At 41.3% G+C, this 14,330-nt stretch overlaps 1 protein-coding gene across 2 annotated transcripts in view; it reads left to right on the top strand.

The window, feature by feature from the left end:
- The window catches only part of LOC143282862 (beta-1,4-N-acetylgalactosaminyltransferase bre-4-like), a 38,767-nt gene extending 25,307 nt beyond the window's left edge, over positions 1 to 13,460 (top strand). For both annotated transcript variants that reach the window (XM_076588720.1, XM_076588719.1), the window contains one exon: positions 10,511 to 13,460. In XM_076588720.1, coding sequence (XP_076444835.1) covers positions 10,511 to 10,564 — 54 coding nt within the window. In that variant the 3' untranslated portion in view covers positions 10,565 to 13,460. The remainder of the gene's footprint in view (positions 1 to 10,510) is intronic.
- The last annotated feature ends 870 nt before the right edge of the window (positions 13,461 to 14,330 follow it).

The following is a 14,330-nucleotide window of genomic DNA, read 5'->3' as shown; positions in this document are numbered from 1 at the left end:
TAAAATAAAATATAAAGTATGTCTTTATCTATAGTCTAATCAGGTTTCTGAAATTAGTGATAATACTTTAATTACACAATATTATGTTAGCCCAGTTTTAGGGATATGTCAATGAAAGTCAGTTCTAGGAAAAGTTATGTTTACCAAAGTTTATCATCATGCCTAAATGAACTATGAGCATGATGTCTACAAAGGAATAAATGATACTAGAGCGCATGCGCACGCACACACACCCACACACACACACATACACACATGCGCGCGTGCATGCATGCATGCATGCATATTACAAACACTATACATTTTAATGTAATAGGGAGCTCAGTTTTCATTGAAATTTACAAATCAGATAAAATTCACACCCAAGCTACTGCTGGTTTATTTCACAGTGGTGCTACAAAGTGTCTGACTTAGTGATATTTAAATCTTTTACTTAATTTTCCCAAATTGGAGAATAACAAAAACAACAACAAAATTTAAAGATAATAATAAAAGCATTAATAATAATAAGAAGAAGAATGACAATAATAATAATACTAATAATGATTAAAAAAAAAAAAAGTAGTAGTAGCAGTATAAAAATAGTAATAATAGCATTTATAAGGTGCAAACTACCCAGTGTGACCAAAGTAATTCCCATGAAACAATACATAAATACAATAGTGCATAACACTATTAATGACAGACAACAGCACATGAAGACATACAAGAAAACTTTGGATATAAAAATACACACTGCAAATATCAATAAAAAAATAATAAAATATACCTTACACACACTCTCTCTCTCTCTCTCTCTCTCTGTCTGTCTGTCTGTCTCATGCAAGCACACAAACACACTTGGTGTAGCTGAGTAGTATTTAAAGGGAATCTTTGGAACAATAATTGTTCTAACTTTTGTCATTAATGCTACAATACAATTAACAGCAGGGATTGGTGGTAAAAGGGAAAAGTGAGGAGGGGGTTAAAATGGTAATAAATTTGCTCAACATTATCTTCAAACTATAGCCCATTTCACCAGGGAGTTCTAAAGACTGACTGATGAATCCCTGTCAAAATGGACAGTTTTGCTTTGGTTTTACCACAAAATGTACCTCTATCTTGGGGGATGTAAAAGTCCTCTCTGCTTTGACATAAAAGTGATAATAATGATTATCAAAAATATGCACAGCTCTGTGTGTGTGTGTGTGTGTGTGTGTGTGTGTGTGTTGAGAGAGAGAGAGGCTGAGGCAAAAGAGGGATGACAGGATGAGGTGTGTGTGTGTTCCTCTGTGTGTGTGTGTGTGTGTGTGTGTGAAATGCTTAAAGCTGTTTTAAGACACACTGCACTGCATCCACTGTAAAACAGCCAAGATCAGTCAAGCATTAACTCACTCAGTACGGCCAGTCCTCTCTTCTCCTCTACACAGACCCCTCGGATGTCCAGTGGGTGTCTCAATGACCCAACCTTTAGCTTCTGTCGTCAGAATTGTGGTATTCTTTGTCAACATTCAACTCTTCAGTATAAGAGCCTTCCGCTTGCAATATTTTGATGGTGGTAATTGGGGTGAAACGCTGTTAACGTCGTCTCTTTCGCCATTCGTATGGAGAGAGTTAACATCATAAGCAAATAAGCCTGTCTGCAGTATTTTCATGGATATAATATATTGTTTAAAATTAAATGTTTACCCAGTTTTGAAAATTGAGTAGACATATTGATTAAGCTCCCTAAATATTATCTTGGATATTTCTCAAATTCATAGTACACAGAGGAAAAAATGGACTTTTGACATTCACTGTTACATTTTTTTTTAGCATGATTTACTTTGACATTGGGTATGGATTAGTTAAAAACTTTGTCAATCATCATATATTTGTGTTCATGACAATATCACAGGTTCTCTGTACTTATGGAGGAGCAATAACAAAAACATTTTTTGAATTTGTAAATGGCTCATACATTGGTCTTATTCAGAAAGATAGGGAGAAAATTTTGCCCTTCCTGTAGCCTTTGTGGACAGAGAATAAATAAAACAGGTAGTAGTGTGTACTATTCACCCTGCACCTAAAAGGTTGCACAGATTAGTTGCAAAAGAGCAGATCAATATAAATGTTTTGGGATTGGAAAACTCTTCAATCCAAAGTAGGCCAAAATCACTGAAATACTGATAAAAATTAAAGTTACCATCTGGCTGTAGGGGCTCTCAATAAATTGTAAGTTATGTATGAAACATTCACTTTTGTTGTTGTTGTTGTTGTTGTTAAAGTTGCTGATGATTCTCATTCCTGACCACAAGTGGGGAAAAAAAGAGGATATGGGGGTGAAATGGTGGATCAGCAGATGATCAGCAAATTGAAGAAGAAAATTATAATCAATGGGAAAATCTGTGAGATAAATATGGTGTAAATATTCAGAATTTACAATATTTCTTTTCATATTATCTATTCATTGACATCAGGTGAAGATTCTGAATTATTTGTTAAGGCAAGGAACTTAAAGGAAGGCATAAAAGCCCTCATGTGGTCTTGCGAGGTTAGCAGTACTCAAAGCAATATGAAATTAAATGAAAATTTGTAAAATTCCTAAAATACCTAAAACTGAGCATCATCCTGACATCATCAGTTTTAACCAAAGACACCCTTAGTACTAGCAGTGATAATTTCAGATACCACCACCTTTAATTTCATTTAGTCCACTTGACAATTATATGCCATTTCAGGACTGATTAATAATCATGTTATATCATTTTATTGTATTCATGAGAATATGGATACTTCATTAATAACATATATAAATTATGCACACGGCAATTATTGCTCTTTCTCTGCCACATAGTTTACACATATACACAACTGTAGCACTATCATGACTTTCAAGATACATACTTTTCAGAGCCCTCAAACGCAAAATTTATCTTTTGAATCAAATTGTGCTTTGATTTTGTCATTGATTTACATATCTACAATTTTCTTCTGTGTGTGTGTGTGTGTGCACGCAATTTATAACTTGGCACACGCGTTTTGTTTTTGGTTGTTGTTTTTTTGTTGTTGTTGTTTTGCGTGTGTACGTGTGTGTGCACGTTCACGTGTGTGCGTGCGCGCGCTTGTGTGTGTTGGCACAAAACATTGTCAGCTTCACATGCTTCAGTGTTGTTCACGGACGGACTCAACATCAATTTATTTATATATTTATTGATTTTTCAAGCATTGCGCACTCAATGTTGAAAAATGCATCAGACATATGTGGGGACTCTCTTTTTCTTCCCCACATCAAGCGGCAAAAGGCCTCGTCAGGCCTGCACGCCTTGATATGATATGATATGATAATTCTGCCTCAGTCAGACAACACAGGCCCGGTAGTGGCGTATTTAAGAACACTGTTTTTATTCTGCCGGGATAAACGTAATGGAAAGAAACTAGACTGTTCAAGTTTTATAATTTTCATTGCTTTGCCTTCAGGTGTTTCAGCAAGCAAGAGATACATATTTCGTCACTGAAGACCACGCTTCATATCGTCTATGCAAGCTGCCGAAGAAACCTGTGAAGGATGAATGATCTCCAAACCTTTATTTCAGTTTCCTAAAGCATTTCTTCAACATTCCAACGTCTCAGACACAATGCCATACCAAAACAAATAAGTTAAAAAGTGGACTGATGCAGTCCTTCCACAACAGTAACTGCTGTAAACAGGAAGACCTCTGCATACGCACCGCTCAGCCATTTCGGATTGAAGCAGCATACGGACGCCGGACAACGTTTAAAACATTTAATAACAAAACTAAAACATTCTCAAATCAACTTCGCTAAAACAGTCGTTGAACAACGTGGTCATAGCAACGCTTCCGGTTTCAAATACAATTGACTAAAAACCCAAATCGCATGCGACGTTATGTCATTTGGTAAGTCGCATTAGGTAAGTGCTACAGGGCTCCCCCCAGAACGGCGCACTGCGTTGAATGCAAACGTACCAAAATAAAACAAGTAATATAATGGATAGACTCGCTAACAACTGTCCAATATCATTTGGAAAGTATAAGCTTGGTTGAGTCTTTGAGGTATCATTAATAAGGGTAACAAGAAAATGTCTGTTCGACCTGTTCTATGTTGTAATGTTCAGACTCGGCTGAGTCGGTAAAATGTTCGATATTTCTTTGGCTTCTGCACCAGTCTTTCTGTGCGAGTTGTAACTTGTGGTGCCGGAGCATCTGACAAAGGATACTGGGCAGGTGCTGGAATGTTGCCTTGTGCATCATCAGATCTGGTAGCGCGATCAGATCCGGCAGCATCACCCGTTTTGGCAGTGCGATCTCCCTGAGGAGCATGAGGGTCCTGTGGTTCAGACACACAGGAATCCTGATTGGTTTTGGGAAAAGTTTGTGGGGAATAAGCAGGCTTGAGTCGATCAAGTGACACGCGAACAGCCTTTCCATCTTTGAAAATGTCAAAGTGTTTTTCAGCACGGGTCAATACAGGGAAAGGTCCATCGTAAGGTCTCACTAATGGGCCCTTGTGTGCGTCACGTCGAAGGTACACCTGATCCGCTGACTGCAAGTTTTTGGGAATGTACGACGCTGATGATCCATGTTGGGAAGGGGGGGAAGGGGAAAGTTTTCTAAGTTTTTCTTGCAGTTCTTGGACGAAAGTACTGGAAGGGAACACTTTGTCTGCACATGGGGGTGGAAGGAAATCGCCAGGCACTCGGAGGTTTGTGCCATAAGTGAAGAGAACAGGAGCAGCATCAAGATCTTCTTTCCACGTTGTCCGGATGCCAAGCATCACGATCGGTAGTTCATCCATCCAGCATGGTCCATTGAGGCGAGCTTTGAGAGCAGCTTTGAGGCTGCGATGAAACCTTTCCACCATGCCTTTGGCCTGGGGGTGGTATGCTGTGATAGTTTGGGGTTTAATTCCGAGCACCATATTCAGCTCTCGCCACAGCGCACTGGTGAACTGACGGCCTTGGTCTGAAGTAATTGTGTTTGGGACCCCGAATCGAGCGATCCAAGTACGCAATAAGGCTCTGGCACAGGTAACAGCTTCTGCGTTGGGGAGAGGGATAGCTTCTGGCCATCTTGTGAATCTGTCCATGATGGTAAGCAGATAATTTCAGTCTTCTGATGAAGGGAGGGGTCCCACAAGGTCCACGTGTATGTCACCAAAGCGTCTATCAGGGGGGTCAAAAGAGGACAGTGGAGTTTTGGTATGGCGGCCAATTTTGCTAGCCTGACATTCATGACAAGCCCTGACCATGTTCTTTACATTCTTTTTGAGTCCAGGCCAGATGTAGCGTGCTGAGATAGCGCGGGTGGTGGGTTTGGGTCCAGGGTGAGACAGGTTGTGCAAAACATTAAATACAGTTTTTGTCCATGCTGGAGGTACCACCGGCCGGGGGTGGCCAGTAGAAACATCACACAGAATTTGGGTGCCATCCAGAGTGATGTCCTTTAGTTGTAGGGATCCTGGTTTGGAGCGTAAGTCTGCAACGTTGGAATCGGTTTGCTGTGCCGCTGCCATTTGAGCAAGATCTACAGCAGGGATTGATGATGTGCTAGCAATCAGTGGCTCCTGGTCAGGCACAGGTGCCCTGGAGAGTGTATCAGGTACAATGTTGTCTGACCCACTGATGTGTCTGATGTCAGTTGTGAACTCGGCTATGTAGCAAAGCTGACGTTCTTGGCGAGGGGATCTGTCAGTGTTGCTTGTCAGGGCATGAGTTAGTGGTTTATGGTCTGTGAACACCGTAAATGTTTTTCCTTCCAGGAAGTAGCGGAAATGCTGGATTGCACTGTAGATGGCCAACAGTTCACGGTCAAACGTTGAGTAACGTTGTTGGGTTGGTGTGAGCTTCCTTGAGAAGAATGCAATGGGTTTCCAGGCACCATTCTCCTGTTGTGACAGTTCGGCTCCCATGGCAGTGTCTGATGCATCCACCAAAAGTTTTGTTTCAGATTGTGGGTCGGGGTGATGAAGCATAACAACAGAAGCCAGTGCTGATTTGGCCTCCTGGAATGCAGCTTGACATTCAGGTGTCCATGTGAATTTCTTGGGTTTACCTTTGAGAGCCTCAGTCAGAGGTGCAAGGCGCTTTGCGATGCCTGGAAGAAATCTGTGGTAGAAATTCATCATTCCCAGAAAACGTTCAAGAGCTTTCTTATCAGAAGGTGTGGGAAGATCGACAATTGCGCTAACTTTTTCTGGCAGGGGTTCAATCCCGGCTGCTGAGACTAAATGTCCAAGGAAATGCAGGGAAGATTGACCAAAAACGCATTTCTTGATATTGACCACTAAACCGTTGGAGGTGAGTAGGCTGAAAATGGTGCGTAGATCGGCCTCATGTTGTTAGGGTGAATCCCTTGCAACAAGAATGTCATCGAGATACACAAAACAGCAATCTAGGTCCTTCAAAACACCATCCATGAGGCGTTGAAACGCCTGAGCTGTATTTTTCAGACCGAACGGCATTTTCAGAAACTCATACAGGCCGAATGGGGTGATGACTGCTGTTTTTGGAATATCCTGTGGTGCAACTGGGATTTGGTTGTAGCCGCGAACAAGGTCAATTTTGGAAAAAATTATTTTTCCAGCAAGGTTGACATTCAGGTCCTGGATGTGGGGAAGGGGGTAGCGGTCAGCTCTAGTTATATCATTGAGTCGACGATAATCTCCGCAGGGATGCCAGCAGCCATTGCTTTTCTTCACCATGTGCAGTGGTGATGACCAAGGGGAAGATGAATGGCGGACGATACCTAGGTGCTCCATTTCATCAAACTCTGCCTTAGCAGCTGTCAATTTCTCATGGTCGAGGCGACGTGCACGTGCATGCACAGGGGAACCAGTAGTTGGGATGTAGTGGAGTACACCATGCTTGTTTTCTGTGAAGGAAGGTACTAGGAGTGCAGGAAAATCCTCTACAATTGCTTCGTAGCGGGAATGAATCTTGTGTATGCCTCTTCCTGCTTGCGAACGTGCCAGTCGTCCAGGAATCACCAGATCTCCATCCAGGGACACCAGACGTCTGTTGGTAAGATCAATAGCCAGTCTTTGGGTAGCAAAAAAGTCTGCGCCTAGGATTGGCTGAGTCACATCTGCGATCCAAAACTTTTGAACAAACGATGCGCCCTGGCCTAATTGTAATGGGATATTCCTTTTTCCATAAGTATGAATGGCTGAGCCGTTGGCAGCAATCAGACTGGGTCCTCGAGTCTTTTTGCGTTCTGCGACACTTGCAGGGAAAACAGATTCCTCAGCCCCCGTGTCAACCAGAAAACTGCGTCCTGACAAAACATCTGCTACCATGATTGTGTTAATGTTGACTGAGGTAGCTGTTGAAAAGTCCTGAGATTCGGTGGAGCTAATGTTAGCAGCCTGTTTTTGATCTCTTTTCCACTTAGGTTGTTGTGGGGCCATTGCACAGGGTCGTCCACCAACCTTGTTTTCGCAGCGTCTCGCTTCAGTTCCGAATCGTGCGTGGTACTTGCACAAAGTGAAAGGATTTGAAGCAGCAGTGCTAGAATAATTCTTTGGTGGTCGATTAGATGTAGCTGCCACAAATGCAGGAGTTGGAAGATCCACTTCCAAAATGTGGTCAGCCTTTTCGGCCAGAACCTCAAGATCTTCGTTTGGAGACTGGGCAAGAATCTTTCGGACTTCTGGTGGCAGTTGATTCAGAAAAAGAGCTCTGAAGAGAGTCTCTGGGTTGGAATTCATCGTTTGCATGTACTGTAATAATTCTGACGGTCGTTTGTCTCCCAGACCTTGGATTTGCAGAAGGGCAGTATCTTTCTGTAGTTGTGTGGACTCAAAAGCTTTGAGTAGAGCTGCCTTGAGTGTTTCATACTTTTGGGTGTCTGGGGGGCGTTCAATTACCGCTTGTACACGCCTGGATGTATCTTGAGTCGAGAAGTTGTACCACATGATGAAATTTTGTCAATGGGAGGTGTGTGGGTAGCAAAAACAGCTTCCAAACGAAGAAACCATGCTGATGCATTGGTTGTCCAAAAGGGGGGTGCTTTGAAGGCGACAGCTACCACAAGTGGTTGAGGAGGAAATTTTTCTGTCTGAGATAAAGTATGTTGCCGGATGGCGTCTGCAAGTTATGTAATTACTTCTGTTGTCATGGACATGATTGTAATTTGTATGAGTTTGTGAGTATACGAGTGGTCGTAGCTGGTATTAGCTGGTCACTATTAGATTCTACTCACGTCGGGGTCACCAATGAAGCAGCACACGGACGCCGGACAACGTTTAAAACATTTAATAACAAAACTAAAACATTCTCAAATCAACTTCGCTGAAACAGTCGTTGAACAACGTGGTCATAGCAACGCTTCCGGTTTCAAATACAATTGACTAAAAACCCAAATCGCATGCGACGTTATGTCATTTGGTAAGTCGCATTAGGTAAGTGCTACAGGATTCAGCCGTTTGAGGATAATGTTGTTTGGGAGCGTGAAGTTGTCATATTTTGTTCGAGGAAACTGAAACTGTTCGAGGAAGGAACTACGGGCAGTGGTGGTTGGTCAAGGTAAAAATAGATACTTTCTAAAAACAAACACTACACTTGAGAAAAAGTCGAATTTTATCAATTTTACGGTGATGTGTGTCGCCAGATTGACCAGAGAACGCACAAAAACATGGATCCGACCCTCAGCTCAGTATCAGTGTCTGCCAGCAGGTCTTCACAACACGCGAACGTTTGTTTTGGGGCAATAATTACACATGCATGGCAGGGTCTGGGTGTTAACGGACACACCAGTGCTTTGTGAAGTGTGGGACTTGCTGGGGTATATAGAGTGAATGTGAAGTTGCATTCGCTGGGGAGACGGCAGTAGAGGCTGGCGACGAGGCCCTGGGGGCGGACTCAGGTACGAGGCAACGAGGCAAGTTGCCATTGTCAGAGCGCTAAGCGCTATCGCCATTGCCATTGTCAGCGCCAGAGCGCCATTGTCAGAGCGCCGGAGCGCAGCGTATAGTTCCGTTTACTTTCAAACCATTGACTCGACTCGCAGTCAGGAGGGCTGACTGCAAATACATGAACTCATTCACGTGTACACAGCACAACAGCTTGTGTGTGTACATTCTCACTCCACATTGGGAGTAGACTCCCTCTGTGCAGTGAGTCTTCCGAACTCCAGTTCGAAGGGGAAACCGATGCTCTCGCGTCTAGGCCGCCTATAGTGTCATCTCCTGTTTTCCCCCCCGACCCATAAAGCACTGACGATTAGAGGCCACGTTCGCACTTCCATTCGATTTACAAAGTGCATTGCATTGCATACTTTGCCACACACACCAACACATACATAGGAGAACATTGGAAACATACCGCTGAAATAAAACTTATGGTATTTATAAGGTGGTCTTGTACCGGTATTGCTTATGTTCTCGTCAGAACTTACAGATCGGCTGCCTGTTAAGCACCCAAGTCGATGTTTTTGTTGAAATTTCGAAACGTGAAGACTGTCCAAAATAATAGTAGAGTGGTGATTGATTAACCAGCCCATCGATGATCCACTGTGTGACTGTGTGTCTACATTCTGACGCATTTTCTCTTGCACTGAGGTTTGAAACCTTGAGAAGTTCGAACGGTCGCAAAATACATTTCGGTACTCAAAGTCAAGTTCAAACTCTGAGCCTAGCAGTTTTACTGGTCAATCATCTTGTGCATTAGTCATCTACATTGTGCCAGCACAACATCCACGACACTCGGCCACGGGCACTGTCTTTGGTCACTCATAATCAGTCTCACAAGTCAGCCTGGCTACTTTTAGTACTTCGCATTTCATTACTACTGAATGTCTGTCTACTTAGTACATTACTACTTAATGTCTGGTACATACACGCTATGACTTGACTATTAGGAGAATATAACAACTATCACAAAGTCCCCTCTCATGCACTAAACGTGGGAGTTGCAGTCCACGAACAAAGATGAACACTTATCAGAAATCCACAACTCTTTTCAGGTGCAGTAAAAATATCACCATGATTGTGGCAGTAACACCTTTCTATGTGTGTACACACTCATTGTGGCTATAACACCTTTCTACATGTGTACACATTCTACTGTGCTTGCGCATATGCTCAGTTAAGTGCCTTGATGGATATGTACCTGGAACTGAAATTCTGATTCTTTGTGTATGAGACTCAATATCTTAGAGCGATGAGCAACTCAAAATATGTAGCACCTCTACTGAAATTCTGATTCTTTGTGTTTGAGACTTTTAGAGTGATGAGCAGCTCAAAATATGTAGCCCCTCTACTGAAATTCTGATTCTTTGTGTATGAGACTCTTAGAGTGATGAGCAACTCAAAATATGTAGCCCCTCTACTGACATTCTGATTCATTGAGTATGAGACTTTAGAGTGATGAGTAACTCAAAATACATAGCCCCCCCCCCCTTCCCCCCCCCCCCCCCGCCCCCCAATCGCCCCTGTCCCCGCCACCCCTCCACCCACCTATAACTTAATTATATCTAATATCCATGACTGAAAGAAAGTACTCATCTCGACATGTTTTGTTTTTATGTTGCAGAGAGCTGAAGAAATGTTGTCACCAAAGACAGTGCAAAAGAGAAAACACTCATGACCAATGGCCACGTTTGGTGAATGACAGCCAGGGCATGGGAGGAGGGGTGCGGGGGGGGAGGGGCGGCTGTTCTGTATCCACTATCAAGCAAGCTTAACACATATAGCAGTGCATGCAGTGTGTTGTGGTCACAACATCATATGTGCATAAGCATAAATACAGGCTGTGTCACTTTTCAAAACAGGCATTCCTGGTGTGTAACATGTTTTGCTCAGACAGGCATGCACATATACACACAGACATATAACTTGTACACTTACAGACTGTCTTTTTAGACATGTGTATACATGAACCACCCACACTGATAGTGAACATGCACACCAGTGCACATGCACGCATGTGCCAATTTCCAAATACGGCTATGTACACATGCAGGTACACATAAGTGTATTAATTTTGTGTGTGTGTGTGTGTGTGTGTGTGTTCAGGTGTGTTCAGCATGTGTGTGTGTGTGTGAGTATGTGTGTGTGGAAATTTGTGTGTGTGTGTGTGTGTGTACATATATGTATAACATGCACATGCATGTGCTTAAGTATGTGTGAAGGTGTTTGTTTATTCAATTTTTTTTTTAAATGACTGAAATCTTGCTGTTGACTATCATTTCTGTACTGTGATATACACACGTCACCTGCTGGAAACATGGACTGCAGACACCTTGTTTGAAGGCTGTCATTGTCTTGAAATCTATAGGTGTGCAACGATGTTTCAGTGATTTATGGGCCCAAGTTGACTGAGATGCTGTGTGTTGTTCTCAGCTGTGCATTGCAAAAAGAAATTACATATCAACGTTTTAATATTCTTGTCTTGATGTTTACTTTGACTGAAAATGTAACCATGTGTGGAGATAAGAAGAAACCAGCTAAAAGGAAATCAAGTTTCAGGAAAAAGAAAATGTGCTGCTTCTTCAGGAGCAACCCAACTTGTCAGGTGGGCACTGCACAATTCATAGAACATGGAAATGGATGTTAAAGAGAGCTTGAAAGCATGACTTGTAAACCAAAACAAATTATGTTGTATTACCTCCACCAGTTCATGTGGCATGAGTAGGTGCGTACCTCCCCTAGAAAGTATGGTATGAGTGTACTTGTGTAAACAAAAAAGTATGCGAGTAGATTCTATTCAATTTTACGTCTTCCCACAAAGTGATGTCATAAAGTAGAAATAGAGTGTGTGTCTGTGTGTGTACTTGACAATCAGTGTGTAATGAGTGTGTGTCTGTGTGTGTACTTGACAGTCAGTGTGTTGCACGTCTCTCTAACCATGCATGTGTATGTCAGTGTGAGAGGGATGGTAGGGTGGAGGGCTGGAGAATGAGTATTTGTGCACTTTTGTGTGTTTTCGACAATCATATTCCGACTACGCACGGGGCACTGCCGCCTGCGAGACCACATGTACCGAATAAAGCTGTCACACACTCCTGACTGCCTGTGTAAGACAGGCCCACAAACCCCGGAGCACATCCTGCAGTCCTGCCCCCTGTATCAAGATGCACGGACGCAGCAGTGGCCCTATGGAGCCACACTGGCAGAAAAGCTCTGGGGCACCAAAGAAGATCTCATCAAGACCACCACCTTTATCTCCAGCATGGGACTGCAAGTCTGAGACCATGATCACGGGGAACGCAGAAGAAGTGTGTTTTCATGTGTGGGTGTGGGTGTGGGTGTGTGTGTACATCAGCATGAGTAGGAATGTATTATATGTGTGTGTGTGTGTAGGTAGGGGGGTGTTTAAGTTGACAAGAGAGTGATACTGTGTTAATGTATACAAAATGGTGAAAGTGTATGTGTTTGGTAAGTTAACGAAAAAGTGTTAGCACGTTTAGAGCGTTCACATCTGTGAAAGTGTGTGTGTTTGAAAAAATATCAGTGAGAGGGTGCTGAGTATATCTAAAACCATTCATTTCAGACACATCCACTTTGATGTTCTCCATGTTAGTTTTCTTAGTTCTTGTATTATGTCACTTTGACAGTGTTTTGAGATATGTGGGTTTTATAAACAACATGTATTACATGTGCAGTTTCCTGTGTGATTCTCGTTACACATTTTAGCATGAGTGCAAGTGTTGAAAAAAGAAAAAAACAACAATCAAAATTACAAAACAGAACTGTAGAACACTCAAAAACAATCAAAATTACAGTATAGAACTGTCAAACACTCAAAAAGCTGTAAAACAATCTAATTTACAGTCTTCTCATTGCCTTTTGCATTTGAGAGCTGCAGTTCACTCTTTTTTTTTCACTAATCATGAGTCCACGTTAACAAGTGTGATCAATTTTAAGTTGCTAATTAGACTATGTATTGCATTTTGTGTGTTGGCGATTCTACAAAAACCCATCAAACACCAGCATGAAATTAAGGATCTTTTATGTGCATATAATTGTGTGTAAAAATTCACTTGATTGATTCTACAAAAACCCATCAAACACCAGCATGAAATTAAGGATCTTTTATGTGCATATAATTGTGTGTAAAAATTCACTTGATTGTGGCGTTTTCAGAAAGCATGGATGAATTTATATATATACTCTTGTGCCTTTTTCAAGAGCTGTGTGAGTAACCAAGACTTGAAGTGTTTTACCATATTTGAAACAGCTATAACAGCTTACGAACAGATCTCTTCTTCTTCTTTTTTTTCTTCTTTTTGTAAAAATTTCAACTGAATATAAATGATTGCCAGTAGTTGAATTACTGGGAAGAGTCTCAAGGTTAATGCAATCATCAGGAGTTTCTCTGTAAAAACAACAACAAAAAAACAGAAACATGAGTGTACACACACATGCACACATATAAAGAGAATCTTTAATTGATCTCAACTGGCTATCTTTCCTCCATGTTTTTGTGTATGTGTATGTTTGCATTTTTCAGGGATGTGAAGTATTTGCACATACATGAATAATTTTTTTTTTTTTTTTTTTTTTTTTTTTTTTTTTAAGAAAAAGAAAAAGAAACTGTGCTAGGGCAATTATACACATTTCAAATGAACAATTTTTGTGAAATGAAAACCTTGTTTGTTATCTCAGTAACCGAATTTTGCTTTATTTTTTCTGTTACTGTTATTCTAATTTATGTTGATTTTTGTTTGTTTGTTTGTTTATGGCTTTTATGCATAAATCCTTAATTTTCTCATAAAAAATGTCAGCCTCTCATTTTTCACATCACTGCTGTAAGATGCCCCACCCCCCCCACCCCCATCCTTTTTTGTATGAAGATAATGTCATTTTGTAAGAATATACATACATAGTCTGTCTTTTATGTACATTACATTGGTATGTACTTACGTATTTTGTTCTGTGATCCATTTATTTTATGGCTGGGATACAAATGCCGCCAGTTTCAAACTAAATATCAATTTGGTTGATCTTGTTCCCTTCAGTCTTTGTTCATTTTCATCTTTTTGGGAAAGGATAATTTACAGATAATTATGTGACAGTCCTTGTTCATCAGGTTCCTTTATTTTGGAAATCATCTATCAACATGAAATTTATATTCATTAATTAGGTCTTGTGAACTAAGTGACCATATGGATAACCCCTAGTCTGAAATTTAAATATCGTTACCTGGGCAAGAGGTGTTTTTATCTGCATATATTATTATTATTGGGTTTGTTCATTGTTATTGCTTTTTGTTGTTGTTTTTTTCTTATAAATATAGAAAATGCAGTTTTCTGTGAATCTATGACAGCATGGTAAAGCATTAAATTTGAACCCATGCAGATAAGGCCACTGCCTCCTTGAATCAATATTTTGCTTGCTTTCTGCACACTTGT

The sequence above is a fragment of the Babylonia areolata genome, chromosome 6 (genome assembly GCF_041734735.1).
Source record: "Babylonia areolata isolate BAREFJ2019XMU chromosome 6, ASM4173473v1, whole genome shotgun sequence".
NCBI classification, from domain to species: domain Eukaryota; kingdom Metazoa; phylum Mollusca; class Gastropoda; order Neogastropoda; family Buccinidae; genus Babylonia; species Babylonia areolata.
Note: the sequence above shows the minus strand (reverse complement) of the source record. Positions and strands in the feature narration are given on the sequence as shown.